Source organism: Phaethon lepturus, unplaced genomic scaffold (assembly GCF_000687285.1).
Source record: "Phaethon lepturus isolate BGI_N335 unplaced genomic scaffold, ASM68728v1 scaffold11008, whole genome shotgun sequence".
In the NCBI taxonomy this organism is placed as follows: domain Eukaryota; kingdom Metazoa; phylum Chordata; class Aves; order Phaethontiformes; family Phaethontidae; genus Phaethon; species Phaethon lepturus.
In genome coordinates, this window is record NW_010560029.1 from 46,773 (window position 1) to 66,064 (window position 19,292).

Below are 19,292 nucleotides of genomic sequence, written 5' to 3' on the forward strand. Positions count from 1 at the left end.
TTGGAAGAAAAAGATGTGCTGACGTCTCGCCTTCAAGATGTTAGGCGTATATCCTCAGACACAGGGACAAACTGGAAGAGTGGCTGTACAAGAGGGCGGTCCCGCTGCAAGCCTCATCGAGACTTACCTCTGAGGTCAAATTCCTGAGGGTCTCGTTGGGCGTCAGCCAGCCGCTGCAGGGGCTCACCTGGGCAGGCAGAGGGTGTGGGGCTTTAGCAGCAGGCCGAGAGGGAAGGGGGGCTCATAAGCTACAGCCGGAGACCTTACCTGGAGGCAGTCGAGGAAAGAATAAAGTTGACTGTATGTGACGTCCCTGTTCAGCTGCCCTGCAAAGCACAGAGAGGGAAACTTCTTGTGCCTGACGGCCAAATGTAACTTCGTTCTGCAGGTCTGTGCGCTCCCATGCATTAGACTTCTCGGTGGGTGGAGGTACCCTGGGAGCCCCAACCACCCCCGGTTACCCTCCTGCCACCAGAGCCGGGATGCAACACCGGTGCAGCCTTCCCGCTAACGCGCCTGCATCCCCCGAGCATGCAGAGCTGCTTTCGCTTCTCCCGCGTCCCTCTCCGTCCTTCCACAGGTGATTTGTCTCACACATGGGGTTAGTCATCACAGCCCGCACCGGTCTCCCAGGTGTTTGACTGATATTTTATCCATTAACTTATCTCTCACCCTCCAAACACATGCAGGGGTTGCAAAGCTGAAGGGAAGATCAAAGGTGCCTGTATATACTCTGAACTTTGTATTTACCTTGGAGAGGTTAGCCTTAAAAAGGAGGAACAATTTTGCTGTCACAGCTTGTCACACAGCTTGTGTGGGTGAGCAAATTCAAGTACCAAGTCAAACGCCCAGCTGACATCCCCTAAAATTCACTGTGCTATGCAATAGCCTGGCTCGCCGAGAAAATTACCCACTTTCTTGACCTTTTTGCTTCTTTGGTAGCTACAACCAAGATGGAAATTAAATGACCACTCAGTTCTCTGAGTTAGTAGCGCACTGATCAGCCCGTCAGGCTTTGTTAATTTTGCAGTGCTGAAATAAAAAATTTGTGTTGTTGTTTTGGGAACTGCAAAGTAAGTATGATCTGTCCCAAATAAAATGGGCTCCTCAGCTTGCTTTGCAGCAGCTCCCTGGTACAGATTTTGATTCCTGCCTATCTCACAGCTGCCCATCACCCAGCAGCAGTATCAGCTGCTCGAGGAGCAAAAGATCTAGTGTCACTCCTGGGTATTGGGGATGTCCCAGAGCCATGTAGCCTGAAAGCATCGGGCCCTGGGGTGGGCTGTCACAGGGGCGAGGGATTCGGTAGAAAGCCAGACTGACGTCTGGTCGTGCCTGACTGGCAGCCAAGCAGGGACACATGCTCACAACCCACCAGAGGATCTACCAGAAGTGATCTTCTTGCTGCAAAATGTGTTGCTTAGGATTAATTGGGTCCCTCCAAGGTAAATCAGCCCCTCTGAAAATTTTCCAACTGGTCCGATAGCTAATCCTGATTTGGCTTGTGCCAAAAAATGCTACGTGTTTTCTCTGACAGTTAGATATCCAGTAGAGGAACCGTCCCTGTGACAAACATGCACTCAAAGAAAGAAATGTGTTTATGTGACTAAAAAATAATTAGCACAGGCTCCTTCTGCCTTGAAAGGGACAGGATTTTTCTTTTATGTTTCTTTTTTGCTGTTTTCATTGGTAGTAGTATAGTGCTTATTAGAGAAAAATGTAACAAGGTTATTCTAATCAGGAATAGAAATGGAGACCTCAGATTTCCTGAGAAGAGGTAAGTACTTTTGAGGGGTAAAATAACCTGTAGTAGATAATGCAGAAGCTGTGGGGCCACTGGCAATGATTGAGGAACTGCGGGGAAACCACAGCGCAGAGTCTGCGGAAATCTCTAGTACCCAGTGCTTGCCAAAATCATCTGAAGATGTAATCTACCATTTTAATGATGTGATTTAGGTTCTCCCTCTCTTGGCTGATAAGAACTAAGATGACAACAACTTTCCACATGCTCAGATGCAAAAGAGATTCCTTTACCGAAATACAAGTAAGAACAGGATTTTGGTGTAAAACTGGGGGAGAAAATGTCCACAATGGTCCCTTGTATGCACTCTTGACTGGAGAACAAGGGACTTTTACTTTAGCTTTTGCATAAAAACTTTCTTTGCTAGCTGCATCAAGTATTTCACATTCTTTATCCAATGCGGGGTGGTATGAACTTGTAGAGAAGCGATTCTGCAACCAGCTTCCAAGCTTCTCCACCCCACAACCTCCCACATCCCCAGGGAAATGTTTCCACACTGCGCAGAGGCACAGCCATCAGACTAACCAAGGATGGATGTCACACATCATTGCATATGGATGCAGCCCCCTGTGATGCCATTCTTCCCTGTTGCTTGGCACAGGATGAAGCCAAGGAGCAAGTGCTCTGCTAATGGTCAGGCATACAGTTTCATGCATGCTATGAGATGACAGGTCCCAAAGACAGCCTCCGAATCTCTGAAAACACTTCCTCAAAGCACCTTACGGGAACTGCACTCTGCCCCAAAACATGCCTGCACATGGTGTGAGGTTTCAATCGTCACACCTATAGGTAGTGTAGGAGGTGGCACATAATTTATTTCTCTAATATCTAACCAGTCTTTCACAAACCCTTGACTTAATCTTCTGTCCTGGTCCACATCCATTTTTACCAAGACATCCACCACAGTGAGTGGAGGTGTTCACCAAATGTCCAGCTCAACCTGTAACAACAACCAGGATGAAGTGCAGGCAGGCCAGCTGCAATTTCAGGCCAAGGCTGAGGCAGAACAGCTTGTTTCCACATCCTCAGCATGTGTTGAGCCTGGGTTGGAGCTCAGTGGGTCTGGCTGGTGGGGGAACCAGGCAGGGTAGGGGTCTGCCCTCTATCTGGCCTGGCCTGTACTAGGGTTGTTAAGCTGGCTCTCCTATTTCCACTGCACGGCCAGTATCTGTCTCATATTTCTCAGATTTCCTCCATTCTGCCAGGTTTGCTCGGAATTGTCAATAGATTCATAAATTATTTAGGGAGACAAGGCAACAGGAGCAGGCAGATAACCAGGATGAACCCCACAACATCTCATATTTACCTAGAGGATGGTATCTGTCATGCAGGTTATCCCAGAGAAAGCGTCCATCTACCAAGCCTGTTAAAATCACGTGGCTGCCATTTGGAAGACGGGAGTCCAGGTATCGCAGAGCTTCCACCACGCTGGAGAACATTTCTTTGGGTGTAGTCATGTGAGACAGCGTGTCACGGTTCCTGCAAGAAGAGGATGCCAACAGGACGCTGTGTCAAGTAATACTATGCCCCCCAAAAAGGCACCCAAAACAGAAGCATTTTCTTCTTTGCTGTTCTTCCAAATTAAGTTAGCTAAATAAAACCTTATAAAAATGATGCTATGTGTTTTAGTTCCTCATTGTTATTGCCAAAATCAGAAATGATATAGAAACCTCCCTCGATGTAACCCTTCTCCCTGCTAAAAGCAGACAGTTGTTTTTTTATAGATGGGCATCCTGTTGTGGGTTAACCCCGGTGGGCAACTAAGCATCTCACAGGTGCTTGCTCGCTTACCCGCCACCCCCGGTGAGACGAGGGAAGAGGAAAGGAAGAATAAAAGTAAAAAAACTTGAGGGTCAAGATTAAAAACAATAAGTTAGAAAGTATTTTAATAAGTGAAGGAGAAGTGGAAGAAGAGAGAAAGAAAGCAAAAGAAGTGATGCAAAGGTAACCACCTATCACCTCTCATGGGCAGGCTGATGCCCGGCCAGTTACTGAGCAAAAGAAGGCTAACACCCCCTAAAATCCCCTCCTCGCCCTTTTTATTGCTGAACACGATGCTATATGACACAGAATATCTCTTTGATCAGTTTGGGTCATCTGCCTGGTTGTGTCCCCTCCCAACCTCTTGTGCACCCCCAATCTATTCACTGGGGGGGCAGAGAATGCCCCAATGCTGTGGAAACACTGCTCAACAACAGCTAAAACATTAGTGTGTTATCATCAGTATTGTTTTGGTCAAAAATCTAAAACACAGAAACGTAGGAGCTGTTATGAAGAAAATTAACTCTGTCTTAGCCAGGCCCGGCACATCTCCATATTAAAAAAAAAGAAGCTTGAACTCTCTTACTATTCCATTTTTTACAAATGAGTTAGTCTTTATTTCGAGCGCAGAGAGGTGAATCAGAGCCATGAAGCAAGCTATGACCCCATTGGTTTCCTCTGGTGGTAAAATTCATGTAAAATACGCTGCTAACCCTGGTGCCTCGCTCTTTGTAGCCGTTGCAGAGAATCTTAAGCCACTTGATATAAACCCAGGAACTTTCCTAGCTGTAGTCCTTAAAAATCTGTGCTGCTTTTGGTGACTGCAAAGACACTGCCCCTGGTGTACTTAACAAACTCGAGTCTGCATCTGACATTTGACTGGTCTAATGTCTACCTCAACTTTCAGGAGGAAAAGGCTCTGTTGGGTCCTTCCATGGGATGCAGGGTGCTGCTGCACCTGGTTAAGAGCCTCCATGGTTCAGCTCTGAACCGGGGGAAGTGGTGCTGCTCCACAGACAAGGCTTTGGGGTGAGAGATGCCCTACAGATGGATGAAAGGAGGGCTGCTTTCCCCACGGATTGCTGTGTGGAGCTTACATTCAACACACTCTTTGACTACGCCAGGCAGAAATATCTAAGGTAGCTTTGTCTTTCACATGTTGTACACTTCTTACCACAGCTCTGCAGGAGGGCAGGACAGCAGCAAGTGGTCTGGAAAAATGTGGGAGACGAGAGGGAGGAGGTATTTAAGATAAAATAGTCATGAAAAATGTTCATGACTATGAACATGAACTATGAACATTTTTTCCGTCCCACATGGACAGAACACCCACATTTTACGGCTCACTGGTAGGCGTGAGCCAGAGTCCCAGGCTCAGGTTTATCCTTCCCCTCTTGCATTTAGCTGTAAATGCTGTAGGAGGGGGAAATAAAATCCTGAAATTGAAATAAATTTTAACTTTCGTAAGAAAAACAAACAAGCAATACCACCCCAGGCTGCCTGGAGAACACTGCTCTAGCTATGTTATTAAAACAACCACTTTATGATATAAAAAGCATTGCCCTCTCTCGCTCATGCGTCTCTGGCCTGGGGGAGACCCCAGCTCTGCTCCAGCAAAGCCTGGGAGGCAGAGCAGGGCCAGCTCTGGGGAAAAGCATCCTGTTGTCCGCAGATGTCCCATTGCCCTCTCTCAGAATGAAGAGCTGGTGGGGTGGAAAGGATGCCATCGCTCCTTCCACAAATGCCATGCATCCAGAGTGGCCTGGGCTCCCCTTGGGGCACGCAGAGCAGAGCATGTAAATCCATAAGCTGCCTTTTTTGAGTCGATAAAGTCAATAAAGATATGTATTTGCAACGTAAGCTCTTAAAAGAGCAGCGAGGGCACCATGGCTGGGATTGGGGCACATCAGCGCGTGCCACCATGTGTGGCATGGACCACACACCTTGGGAAGCAGGTTCTCGTGACAGATTCCGTTCTGCCTTGGTGGTGCTGCTCAGCTTGAGCAAGGCTTTCAGAGGGAAAGCCTCAACACCCATCGAGGAGCTGACCTTGTTGGTCAAAAAGAAAGGCAGGGGATGTCCTTCCAAGTAGTGCATAAGGTTGCACTAATGTCCTTCCTTACTCTTATAGCAGTTCCCACATTTTCTCCCGTGGGCTTGTAGGGAAGTGACCAGCTTAGCAGCCAGCAGGCTCCATCCACGTCCTTCCCCTGGGAAAGTCCTTTAATCCCTTTCATGGCTTCCCAGGGGTAAGAGAAGGAGAAACTTGATGCTTGCCATGCTGAATGAGGTGCTGGGGAAATCCGGTAGGATTTCTTGACAGTGAATACCATAGAAGCAGGAGCTTTCAACGCTTTTTGCTCTGTCTCGAGGCATTAGAAATGTTTGTGCTCAGGGGGCGGAGGGGGCGAGTCCTGTGTGGTAGAACCGCGTTCCCTAGCAAGGATTTGGGATTCTTCAGTGGGCTGCATTTTGCACACAAAATAATAGTTAGACAGTTCCCTGGGCCCAGAAATTTATCTTAATGCAGTATGTGCTGCTGAAGCGTTTCAGACTTTCTGGTTAGGGAGAACTGAAAAACAACACTAAGATTCAGGCTTATCCTTGTGACAGCCACCCAGGCAAGGTACTTTTGAGATAAGACTGTGGTTTTGCCCTGAAGTTACTTCATTTCTCCTACAGAAATTGCAGTACTTGATTTCAAAATACTGCTCTGATGTAAGGTCTCTGTGCAAGTAAACACATCAGTATGAGCTGAAATTAATATGACATTCATAACTGCACTTTCTCTTGTCATTCTCTGCTGAAGTCATGTAGATATCTCAGTGCATTTCTTCACATTTCCTTTCTGTGCCAGGCTATGAAATTAAAACGGACTGAGAAGCAAGCCATCTTGTAGGCACATTCATTTTGGGCTCTGACATAAGGACTTCAAGGTGCCTGGGTGTTGTGGTACCCTCACACTATCCCCCTGGGAGGCAGCAGCTAGTGATAGCCTCTGCCTACCTGGGACCTCTGGAAGCTGATGTTGGCCACTGTTCATTGTGTCAGAGCATAGCAAGCAGACGTTAATCACAGAATCACTAAGGTTGGAAAAGACCTTTAAGATCATCAAGTCCAACCATCAACCCAACACCACCATGCCCACTAAACCATATCCTGACGACCCGCATTTACATGTTTTTTGACCACTTCCAGTGATGGTGACTCCCCCACCTCCGTGGGCAGCCTGCCCCAATGCTTGACCACTCTCTCAGTAAGGGTATTTTTCCTAATATCCAGTCTAAACCTCCCCTGGCGCAACTTGAGGCCATTTCTTCTCGTTCTGTTGCGGGTTACGTGGGAGAATAGCCCAACACCCACCTCGCCACAATCCCCTTTCAGGTAGTTGTAGAGAGTGATGAGGTCTCCCCTCAGCCTCCTCTTCTCCAGACTGAACAATCCCAGTTCCCTCAGCTGCTCATCATACGACCCCTCACCAGCTTCATTGCCTTTCTCTGGACACGCTCCAGCAACTCAACGTCCTTCTTGTAGTGAGGGGCCCAAAACTGAACACAGTATTTGAGGTGTGGCCTCACCAGTGCCAAGTCCAGCAGCACAATCTCTTCCCTACTCCTGCTGGCCACACTGTTTCTGATACAGAAATGGTAGGATTCTTGCTGCACTGGATCCGGGTATTTTAGGGAACATTCCCTGCCCCGCTACGATACACAAATACACAGTAATATCCTTGGATGTGCACACATTAGGACATTGAGCTTCTGGATATCCTAACACCATGGTTAGCTGTGCACACATATAACACAGAGGGACCAGACAGCCTTGTACAATCTGTGCAAAGCTTTTCCAGCTCTCTCCGCCACAGACATCTCCCTCCTCCAGACCCTTATAACAGGGTCTGGCATAGTGCAAACACAGCTCTCCACCCTACTTCTGCACAGGGTTCAAGGGCCTGGCCTGCCACATCCTGCAGGGCAGCTATTTCCCCTTTCCCCGTCACCTCAATCCAAATAAATATCCCCCCAGCCCATGTTTCAGCCGTACGTCTGCTTTCCAGCCGCGTGCTGTTATATGCCCAGGGTATGGGCCACTGGCATTCGGGGCCAGCTGGGGCGCGAGCACACCACACACACACACCAACACATGCCCTATGCACATACACACAGAGCTGGACCCACAGCACGGGAGTTCAGCGGGGCGACACAGCTCTAGCTCGCTGCTGAGGCATGGCACGCATGGGTCATGAGGGCTAGAGGTGTTGTATGCTCACGTACCATTTTTAGGGCTGGAGGGGTGCAGCAGCATTTTGGGGATGGTGGCCTTACCTTGCTGTCATCTTTCTGTTTGCTGCAGATGCCATAACTGCAAAGCTGAGAAAGAGAGGCTGGAGAAATGCTGCCTTACCCCAAACGCAACTAATAAGCGCAATAATTGTACAGTATTTGAGACTGCTGGTGCTCATTATATTCTCATCTGAATTTTTTTTGGTTCCAGGTCTGTGTGTCCCACATTTACACCTCAGTGGGCTGAGAGATCCCATTGCCATCTGTCTTTATTTTCCTACCCCCCTGTTTGGACACCACAGCGTGGAGACTACTGGGAACGTACAACACACGCTGCCAATTTCATTACCTTTCTCCTCTACAAACATCCATATTACTCATTGCCCGGCTCTTTGCATGGGATGAAGTACTGGCATTTTAACAATGCTTTGGCCAAGAGCTGTGTCTCCGGTGTGCTCAACACACTGCTCTCTTTTGAAGGTAAAATACAGGATAAGGCCAGAAAGGCTCTATTACTGTAGTTTAAAGTTGTCAAGAGCGAAGTTTAAAGTCAAGCCTATCAGATGCTCTACATCCTCTGTAACCTCTATGGGTACACCAGGGCCAGGGCAGCTACACACAGTGACTGGACGCTGAAAAAATCTCTCTCCACTGTACCTCCCGCTTGATGGAAACAGCGTGTTGCTACAGAAGATGCAGCATCTTTCCTTGCTGGAGTCACAGGGATCACTACAGTCTGATAGCCTCTTTTGATGCTGCAAACGTTTCGGAAGAAAACAGAGAGCAGAGAGAATTTGAGCAGACAAAATTGTCTCTTCCAGGTAATGGATGCTGGGATAAAAAGACAGCAGGGTTTCAAGTAATAAATACTGTTTTGGAACATACAAATGGGTGAGGCAAGGCCAAAATGGTTTAAATTCGTGGAAAATGTCTTTTTACTTCAGGCAAGAATAGAAAGTAGTGTTAGAGACAGGGGAAGCGATGGGAATAACCTGCAGAATGAGCAATAAAACAACGGAAAAAGAGACGTTTTTAGCGAAGCCAGTGAAATAGCAGAATTGAAATATGTACACAACAGGCCTCGGTCAAGCCTGGGGGAAGACTTTTGAGGATTTATGCGTCCTTCCCGTAACAGGAGGGTGGTGCTAAGGGCAGATTTGGCAGTTTTGGGCAGGGGCGCAGAGAGAACACGAGCACCAGAGGGAGATGCCAAGGGTGAAGGTTTCATGGGAGGTTATTTCTGCCCGCACGTGCCAGGGAAGGACCTAAAAGGTGGCAGCTGTGATCCCACTTCTGCCCCAGCTGAAGGCTCCCAGGCACTGCAATGGCAGGCAAAGCCCTTCCCGGCCTTTAGCCAGCCCCCTCTGGAGCACAACAGCCAACATGCAAAGTTCTGATCCAAGCTCTTGCTGTTAAGCAAAGTTTTAGGATATCAAAACCATGATAGTTTAATGGCAAAGTCTGACAGCCTGCCTAATAGCTCCAAGTTCATTATACAACCTGCAGGTAAGACTTTTCAAAAGCTTCAAAAGAGGACTTAGCTGAGCATGCGTCATTTGTTAAAACGAGTGTTTTGAAAGCCTCCGCATAAGTCAGATTTATTTCTTCGGCTTAAAAGAAACCTGAAGATTCATCATGGTGAAACTAACACTAACAACAGCACTTGGACCACCTGCAAAAGCAAAACTGCAGTATGGACGTGCCCTGCATTGGCCTGTTTGCAAGGTATTTTCTGCCTTCCCACTACCGGGAGGAAGGGAAGCATCCGACTAGTGACCTCTTGGCGTCCCTGCAAGCACTGCTAATGGGTAATGCCAGAACTATTAGTTTTGACAGCTTCAGTTCATTCTCCTGCTGAGCTGATGACGTGAGCAAAGCCAGAGAGACAAAACACCTCGTCAGGAGAGCACAGCAAAGGCTGCAGGCAGTGTGCAGTAGAAGCAGGGTGAAAATAGACCTCGACAGGGAACTACGTTGTAGTTCTTCAGAAAAGGTAAACCAGTCACGCTCTCCCTCCTGACAGGAGATGACACACTGGGTAAGATGGATATACATGCTTTTAAACTCTTGGTTTTCCCCTCCTGTAGTTGTTACACTTCATTTCATCTGCTAAGTTAGAAATACCCTACTTCAGACATGCCATTGGTCACTTTATCACTGGCGAAGGAAGGAAGGAAGGAAGGAAGGAAGGAAGGAATGGAGTGCAATACTTTCCTGAGACCTCCTCTTTCTCTTAGCATACTTCAAAAGGCTTTTTTTAAGGAAGGAAGGAAGGAAGGAAGGAAGGAAGGAAGGAAGGAAGGAAGGAAGGAAGGAAGGAAGGAAGGAAGGACAGACCAGTTCTGATTGAGCACTGGTAGGTGGCTATGACAAATACAGGTAAGGCAGCAACCAGTGTTTTCAGCAGCAAAATAAGAATGAAGCACAGACCAATAGCAAAGAAAAATGCCATCATGGGTAAGAACACGGCAATGAGACATAACTGTCCAAGCAGCCAGCAGTACTCTAAAGAAGCCAAATTTATGATACTATAAATGTTAATTAGGTTTAAACCTTACCCATTGCAGACATCATTCCCAATTGTAGCATAGATGACTATGGCTGGATTGTCCAACAGCTGGTTTCTGGCCAAGCTAAAAGATAAATACGCAGCTATATTAACGGGGAAATACGTTCTCAGTGTCTGCATCACACACCATGCTTGTATGAGATCACATCTGGAAGCAGCTCGGTTAGGGTAGGCCAATGCTCAGATGACTATGCTTCTACACTTGGGAGAGTGGTTTTTTGGTTGGGGTTTTTTTTTCCCCCTATAGTTTTATATTTTAGTAAAGTTTCTTAAATACGTTTTTTTTCACTTCTCCCTTTTGCACCATGTGTCTTTTTCACTGTTTTTCCTACTGGCTTTCTATCTTCTTTGTATTATTCAGAAGCCAAATCAAGTAGTTGTATTTTGTGGCAAAGACATAAATCAAGATGGGAAGTTTTTAATCAGAGATGGGAGAAGATGACTGTCTAACAACTAAGTTTATGTGTAGGATTGAGCTCAAGATCAAATCAGGATGTGGTTTGAGATTCAGTGCTAGAGGGCGAGGATTCATTACTATATTTTCTGGAGGAGGGAACAATAAATCTCCTAGGATGTGAACTGTATCAGCATCAAGCAAACTAAATCAAACCCAACTGCCCCACAGCTCACCCAAATTCATCTGAAAAGGAGACTTCCTGCCTGTCACTATCTATTAGCTACTCAATCATATCGATATGGAGATAACCCAGTGGACTTGCCCACGTCTATCTATATTGCTACAAATCAGAAGTAATGCAGTTAGGGGGACGCAATGCACAGATTTAGAGAAAGGTTTAGTCTCTTCCCTAAAACCACTGGAAATGCTCTGTTGGCTTAACTGGGCCAAGATCAAGGCCCTGGAGATGGTGACACCCACACTTTAAAACAGTTTTTCTTCTGCTGATGAATGTTTATAGCAGAGAAGGAACAGCCAGCACTTCAGAGCACAGTGGCCAAGGGAAGCTGTGCTTTTTAGGATACTTGTGGATAATACATTCCTTACAGTACTTTATTTTTTTCAAAGAAGTAAGACTCCAACAACACTTCTGTACCACCAGTCAGCATTCGAATCCCATTAAACACTCACCTTTTTATTAAATAGAGGAGGTTTCCTGAAGACCCACCTGATCACATGCAGTGGGAATAAGAGAAATAATACAACATCATTATAGTGACAAACAAAATGAAGTGCAAAACCCAACTTCATTGCATATTTCCAAGAATGTAGGAGCATTAAAAATAAAAATGAAACAAGTCATCTTTGTAACTTTTTTGGGTGCTGGCGTTAGGAAGTAAAGCTATATCCAGGGACCTGATGCCTCTTACCTGAGACCCACACGTCAGACTGTGGAAAATCAAATACTTTTAAGTGCTGGGTTGTTTGGATCTGGTTTTTAATCCAGATCTGGCAGCTTCTTCCCATCTGTTGAACATAGTATTCTCTTGTAAACCAGCCAACCTGACTTGTCAACAGTTGATCTACTTTTAACTTCCCCTATAAATTGCAAAGGGAACTGTTCTCACTCTTCTAAGAGAGTAAGCGTCTCACAGCTATACCATGTTGGGACTGATTCAGGTCCTAAACATAGCCACCAAGTGCCATTTTTGACATCCCAGAGTATCCAAGACACCTGCAGCAGGGCTGGCAGCTACAACACAGGATGCCTGAGAGATTGTGCACTTCTGGAGAGGCAGCTGGAGGTGGGAATGATACTGTAAAGCATCTTAAATAGCACTAGACACTAGCATTTGGGTGTCTGCATTGCTCTCCCCATGAGTGGCAGACTTATGAAAAATAGTATTAGGCCAGCTGCACCCCTCCCAAGAAGCCCTGCATTTCGATGGCAGTTCACCCAAATGGCTGTATGCAAATCTTTCCTCCTTCAGGAGAAGAACTAGCTACACCTAAGCATCTGTGGGCATCTATAATCTTTCATTTATGTCTTGAATGATAAAAAAATTGCCAATTAGGAAAACTTTTATGCATAAAACTTACTAACAGGTCTTTAAAGGCTATGCATATGCATCCCAACTATCCACAGCGTGCAAATCAAACTCCATCACCTGCAGTGTAAGAGTGATAGCAAACGAGTAGCCAAAAAAGATTTTACACTTTGTTCAAGATTAGACTAGGACTGTGATTACAAGAAGCTCACCTCACAGCAACGTACAGAAACACAAACTTCAGAGGAGCAGGCCCTACAGGTTGTGCTTGCTTTTATTTTGCAGTATTTTCACTCTCTCTCCACATTTCTCACTCCTCTCCTCTTGCATTACACTCCCTCTGTTCTTCACTCAGCATTTCCCTGGTCTGTCTCTCTTCTCCTCTTTTCTGCATTGTGCTTCCGAAGCTTGCTTTGAGGAACAAATCCTGTCCTCCCCGCAGCTCTTGGAGGGGAAACTTGTAGACAGAACATCATTAAATCCCTGCTGGATTGGTGTAGGGGAAAGATCTAAGAGATAAACCCCTAAGGTAGCAATAATACATTTTGCATTTTAATAGTGGTGCCTTTGTTATTATCACTCACAGTGATGCCGACTGCACATATCAAGGAATCCTTTATGTTTTAAATAATCCAGTTCTTCCAAGCTAAAAATGAATATATCTGTCTGCTGCTTGTCCCCCGAGGGTTTCTAGTCCATTCAAAATCCAGTCCTTATGTCAAGAAGCTCTTTTCAGCAGAATAAGAGACCCACAAATCCTTAGAAAATATGGCTTGGAACATAACTACCATCAGTTGATTTTTTTTCTGTTTAATAGCGTTTCTTTCAGCAAGAGTTCAACACCCCTCTGTTAAGCCATTCTGCCACATGGCTCCCTCAATTGGGTCTGTAGTTCCAGCACAAATAAACCATTGGGATCTCTAGAGATTAAAGATGCATTTACAAAAAAGTAGGAAGCTGTTCTTGGATATGTATTACCCCCATGAGCGCAGGTAGTTATAAGCAGCTCAGTGGAAAGCATTAGCACAGTTACAAATCAAGTTAAAGAATCAAGAAAATTAAGAGTTTTTTTAGAGCACTGTTTTCATAAGTAAATTGAGTCTTCAAGGAAGTTTTTGTAATACAGGAAGAAATCTGTGATGAAAACACTCAAGAGAGAAAAAGAGATGAGGCAGAACAGTTACCCTTACACTGCTGAATGTCCTGGCAGCTATTCCTGGATCTCTCCTAAACCCCTCTCTATTGCTTTCCAAACATTTTCAGACCAGTGGGGTTTTTAGTTTTGGTTGAGGAGTCAGGGTTGGCTTTGGTTATGCTTGTGAGCAACCTCAAATTTCATAAACCTTGGCATACTTGAGCTGCATTTCTTGATTTTCTTTCTCTAGACCTTGTGTGGCTGACAAGGAGCAGCACTAACATGCACAGAAAGAACCTGGGTCCAGATAGTACCAAAAGTGCTGTGTGTTTGTTTAATGATTTTTTAAAAAATATTTTAGCAACAGTTTTTACTATCAGGATGCTTTTATCAAAATAAGGGGTCTTCAACAAGTGCTGGAGAACATTTATAAGAGCTTTCTAACTCCAGATCTGACCATTCATGCCTGACCTACACACCTGAGGATCCCACTCACCCAGTCAAAAAAGAGAAATAGCACATGACCTACAAACCTGAGTGAAGCTGCTGGAAGGCAAGACACCAAAACCATATTGAAAAGAATGAACCAATAAAAATTATCAACAAAAATATGTGGGGCTGTGAAGCATCATTTTCAGAGGAAAGTTAAGTTGCCCCAGGTGGGGCAAGGTCAGGTTGGTGGCCAGCTTTTCGCTTTACTGACACTGAGAGCGGCCATTTAAATCCTCCCGTTCGGGGAAAATATTATGACAAACGAGGCAATAAAAGCGAACCTTTACAATGCTGTGTCAGTGCGATGATTAAGAGAAGATACTGAGGGAAGATATCCTGGGATTTTTCTATCACTTGTAATTTTTCCCCTTTTTAAATTCCCTTCTCCGTTTTCTTCAGAGTCTTTTGCCCTGACACAGGCTCACCTCCTTTTATATCCTGCAGTTGTCTGTAGTGTAAGTATAAAGGAGATACATGAAGTGGAGAAAAAAAGGAACGATGCACACAGTGAGAAATTTTTCTTTTTAATTCTGTGGGGGAATTGGGAAAAAAGGAAGAGCAAAAAGTACAGCCCCTATTAACATAAAGAGAGTAGAACAGGGTAATAGGGTATCAGGCACCGAGATGAACTGGATATAGATGAGACGAACTATTGACACCATCTAGTTTGGCCTTTTTTTCATTCTCTCACCAGAAAGCACATCTGGGGACCTGCAATCATGGGAGCCACCAACTCTAGTGCCTTGTGACTGTCAGATGAGAAAGTCAGAAGAACCCAACACATGACACCAAACACATTGTAAAACCCTTGTGCAGAAGACCTGAAGCCTCAGAAACACCACATGTACCACAGGTAGGAGGAAGGCATATGAGAGGCATCACCACTGGCATAAGTGCTGGCACCAGAAGGCAATTTTTTAGGCAAAAATGTCCACCTGAGCCTGGAAGTGATCCTTGCATCATGCTACCTGTCTGGGCAACTTCTTTTGCCTGGTAAGATCTATGCTGTTGGAGCTGAGGGGCTGGGACAGACCCTTTCTGAGCCTAAATCTGACAGGAAATCCCAAGCATTTAACAAGTTTCTAAGTAGCACTTGGGGCAGCAGCACTCCTTACTCGCGGCCGACGTAACTCATCTGTCATAGAGGAAAAGCATCCCATAAAACCGAATGATCTACCCGAGGAGAACAAATTTTCCTAAGCTTCTGCAGCCAGTTTTCTGAAGCATGAAAATTAATTAAATACAATACAAACACAAAGCGATAATCACAGAATAATCAAGTATCTTTTAAACCTGCTGTTGGAGACATCACCTAATCCCACACACAAAAGCTAACATCATAAACCTTAATTTCTAAGGGAGATTACTGTCATCCCTTCATACAAGCCTTTTGACAAATTTAATCAAACTCTGTCTTGAAAGAACTCAGAGTTTCTTTTTTACCCTCACTCCTCCATTTTGAGGGCTATTCTAGGTTTTCAGTCTTTGACAGCAACCTTTTTTAAAAATTCACACTCCATACAAAGGTAGGATTAATGAAAACCCACATTCTTGTACCAGAACTCTCCTTCAGTTTAAACCATTCTTCCCACTCTTCCCTAGTGTTTATGTGTTGAAAGGATTCAAAACTGTAATCCCTTTTAATTTTTGCTTTGCTCAGTTGCCAAGGTGTCTTAACATCCTTTCAGAAATCTCCATTGCCCTAATCTTCCCCAAAGCTCTTTGTATCTATTCACAGCAAAGCCAGTCCTCCCTAGGCAACAGGGACCAAATTCTGAGGTCTTATCAGTGGCTTTTGTGAGGAAGGACTGTCTGTCTTTAGAGAAAATTATGTGCATGATGCACCCTGCAACCTCCTTAGTCTCTTCCCAGCTCTATTCTGCACTCCCAGCTTCTCCTTGAAATTGCCCTTTGCACCCCAATACCTCTCTCCCTCCACCACCTCTGGCTGATGACCCACCAGCTTACAGGCAAGAGTCTTGTCATTAGCTCCCACATGCACGTCTTGTACAGTTGTATATATTTTCTGCAACTGCTATCACTGCTGTTACCAAGCTCTTCTAAATTATACCTGTGTAAGGATGTGGCCCACTTCGAGATGGTTAATACTTTGCAGTTTTGCATCATTCACAGATGCCGACCAGCACGCACCTTGGTCTTTCCTCTAAGGTCACCACTCCAATTGCTAAGCAGCATTAGCTTGAGGAGAGATGCATGAAGGATACAGCTCCTCTCCTCAAACCTATTGCTCTTCCCTGCTTAGCTGATTCTCTAACCACCTCTCATTTCTTGTATTAATCTTCCTCTTTTTCACTGTACTCAAACATTTCCTGTGAGATACCATGCAAGACACTTTTCTTAATTCTAAGTAGATTAGGTCTGCTGCATATATCCTTGGCAACACAGAATGTTTTTTCATAGAAAGAAGATGTTAAGCCAGCCTCACAAAATTAATTAAAACTTAACAGGATTAAGTTTTGTCCCAATTTTGGTTTACCTGTGTATCCTTGATTACTTCTTTAAAATCTGTTCTAAGAGCACATTAAGATGCCTGCACCATTGACCTCCCCGCTTTTGCACGAGGACTTCGGTTTGCTGGTCTCCAGCTCTAAAGGATGTCACAGGACATCATGGACACCCTTGCTATGAGACTGGTGACTGTTTTGTGCCCGCTCTGCCTACTGGTGTGGCAGCCCTGTGAGCCCCCCCGTGCTACTGTGGGATGCAGCATAGGGCCCTCCCGGCATCCCCCATGGGAGTGCAGAGCAAGCAGGGACCAGCATCCAGAGGACATGGAGGGGACACCTTTTAGTTCCATCACTACTAGCAGCATCCCTCTAAATCCCCCCTTTTTGGCCATGGCCAAAACCCTCCCCCATAGAGTTACAGTGGGGTACACTGTTTTTTAACACAGTGGAAATTCTTAGTGATCAAGCCACACGTCTCCCTACTCAGAGCTAGAAGAAAAGACATTGAGTTAAATAACTGCTGTTCTATTTTTCCATAAGAAACCCATGGAATTAGGAAGGGGTTTCTCTCTGTTTCTGAAAGATGTTCATTAATGCAGCATCAAATATCAGACTAGTAAGATTTAAAAAAAAAAAAAGTGAAAAAACTTAACATACCATTTTGGGAAATGTTCTGTAAGTCTCTGTGATTACAGCGATTTCTCCTGCGTAAACGTAGATACAGGGAGTCTGTCCAGCCTCTGAAATAAATTGAGAAAATGCAAGCTGCTAAACTCCTATGATAGTGATGAAAACACAGCTGATATTAAAAATAAAGTATGTTCTCATCTCTGAACAACTCTGTGCCCCAGTTATATATATACTTCTATTTCACCATCTCTCTTTTTTGTGGTCATAAATCTTTTTCATCTTGAACAGGGTGGCCTAAAATGGAAGCCAAGATATCCTCTCAGAAACTGTAAATTGATGGAGAGTTTCTTTGTAATTGTTTCATCCAGGATGCTTTTATCCTGGTCTTTCAGATAAGGTGTTTAAAAACCTTTTTGTTATACATCATTTATCAAAACAATCCTGTTGATTGCACACTAATTGACTTTTCAGTTGGTTGTTATGGAACAATAAATAAAAGAGAAGAAATATTGGCAGGGCATTCATTTCCCAATGCCATAAATCTTGGATGGATTGATCTGAAAACAGGTTATGCTTGATTGTGATTAGTTCTCTCCCCTACTTTGCACTGCTGAGAAAAATGAAAATGCAAATGAAAACAGCCCAAAGGGAAGCTGATGAGAAGACGACACTGCCAGCCATGAGTACATGGTCATCTCTGTTGGTGCTGCTGATTTTGTGTTTGAACTCAGACACAAAAGGAATCAGATAATTTAAATACCATGGCTTAAGAACAGCAAACTTAGACAAATGCAGAGAAACAGAAGACAACAATAAGTTTGGAAACCAGCAATGAAAAGTAACTACCTACACAGAAACACGTGATAACATCAGTCACCATGCAATGGGCTATGCAAGAAAGGCCTGAGCTCTTTAGTTTTAAGCATAGCAGGTGGGCGGACGCAGAGAAGTAAACAGACCTTCTCGGTCAGAAGCTATTAGTTAAACAGCAGTGTCCCTCGTCACCTATCAGGGAGCAGGAAAGAGGGGCACGGACCGCCTCAGTTTGTGTCTCTATTTTTGCAGGCTCAGAGTAAATGGGAGCCTCCCACTGCACATTGCCTACCAGTCCCCACCACACTTAGTCATTGTGATGTGAGATTTTGGGCTACTTCTCTCAAAAGTGCCTTGAAGTCCCAAGTAGTGGAAGAGATTAAAAAAGAGATTAAAAACTGAACACTGAACCAAGATCTATCACTGGCAACTTCAGGGTCAACACTAACCTCTGTTCACTTGTGAGGTCCAAATCCTTTGTAGCCCTGTTAAATACCATGTATTGAGTAGATGGACATTGTAATAGATCTTGAAAAGTCAGTTTTGTTGCTGAGTCTGAAAGAGGAGGCTGCATAGATCATCTCTGTTGACTTGTCAAGTAGTATACCACCTTGTAAGTATACCACCTTAGAGCATACACTATACTTGGTAGCATGAAAAAAGAAGCAAGAGAAATATTCTCTCTATAAAGTTAATATTAAACAACAGCAGTGTTCTTACATTTAATATCATCATTCTGAGACAGACACTGAGGCTGGGAGCCTGGTTTTTGCATAGGGAGAGAAAAGGAAGCAATAAATACAGGTGTATAGTGCAACAGATATTTTTCCTGGAAAAGAATATATTCTGCCAACTTTCTAATGCTGTTGGTTGAGAGCCTCTTTAGCCTTGACTCATGCTTGGTTTGGAATTTCACTGTATTCATGACCTATCATCTTAGACACATAAAATAAAAATTATCTGAAACTCAGGCCAGACCAGGCACTGTTGATGACTGTATCCTTCAGTTCTGTCAGGAGTCAAGGGACTCTTAATGCTGGCCGGAAAGATGATTAATAAAATTAGGAATTTTTTTTTTTACTTCACAGTTAAAACTGCAGGTATTTCAAGAGGGTTTTTTTTGAGTTTGGACTTTATTTTCCTTCCCTTCTGGCAGAGACTTCTTTTTTTCCATCTGTCCCTGCATCCTTCCCCATCCTCATGAGCCAATGTAATGTAACACAGCAAATTAGGTCACAGGTACTTCCAAATTCTTCTTTTACTACTTCCCTCTAAATGTGAAAAAAAAGGGAGAAGAAAGATTGCTCCAAAAAAGGGAACACCATGAAATAACCCTGGGGTTACCATTTATTCCACTGTTTCAGGAGGAAAAAGGAAACAGAAGGAAGAGGGAAAG

At 44.5% G+C, this 19,292-nt stretch overlaps 1 protein-coding gene across 1 annotated transcript in view; it reads right to left on the reverse strand.

Annotated features, from left to right (window-relative positions):
• AOAH (acyloxyacyl hydrolase (neutrophil)) overlaps positions 1-19,292 on the reverse strand; it is an 82,403-nt gene that overhangs the window by 11,138 nt on the left and 51,973 nt on the right. The window contains exons 14-19 of the mRNA XM_010293557.1: positions 17,111-17,193; positions 11,502-11,538; positions 10,404-10,478; positions 3,108-3,280; positions 268-326; positions 128-187 (exon numbers count right to left, since the gene is read on the reverse strand). Coding sequence (XP_010291859.1) covers positions 128-187; positions 268-326; positions 3,108-3,280; positions 10,404-10,478; positions 11,502-11,538; positions 17,111-17,193 — 487 coding nt within the window. The remainder of the gene's footprint in view (positions 1-127; positions 188-267; positions 327-3,107; positions 3,281-10,403; positions 10,479-11,501; positions 11,539-17,110; positions 17,194-19,292) is intronic.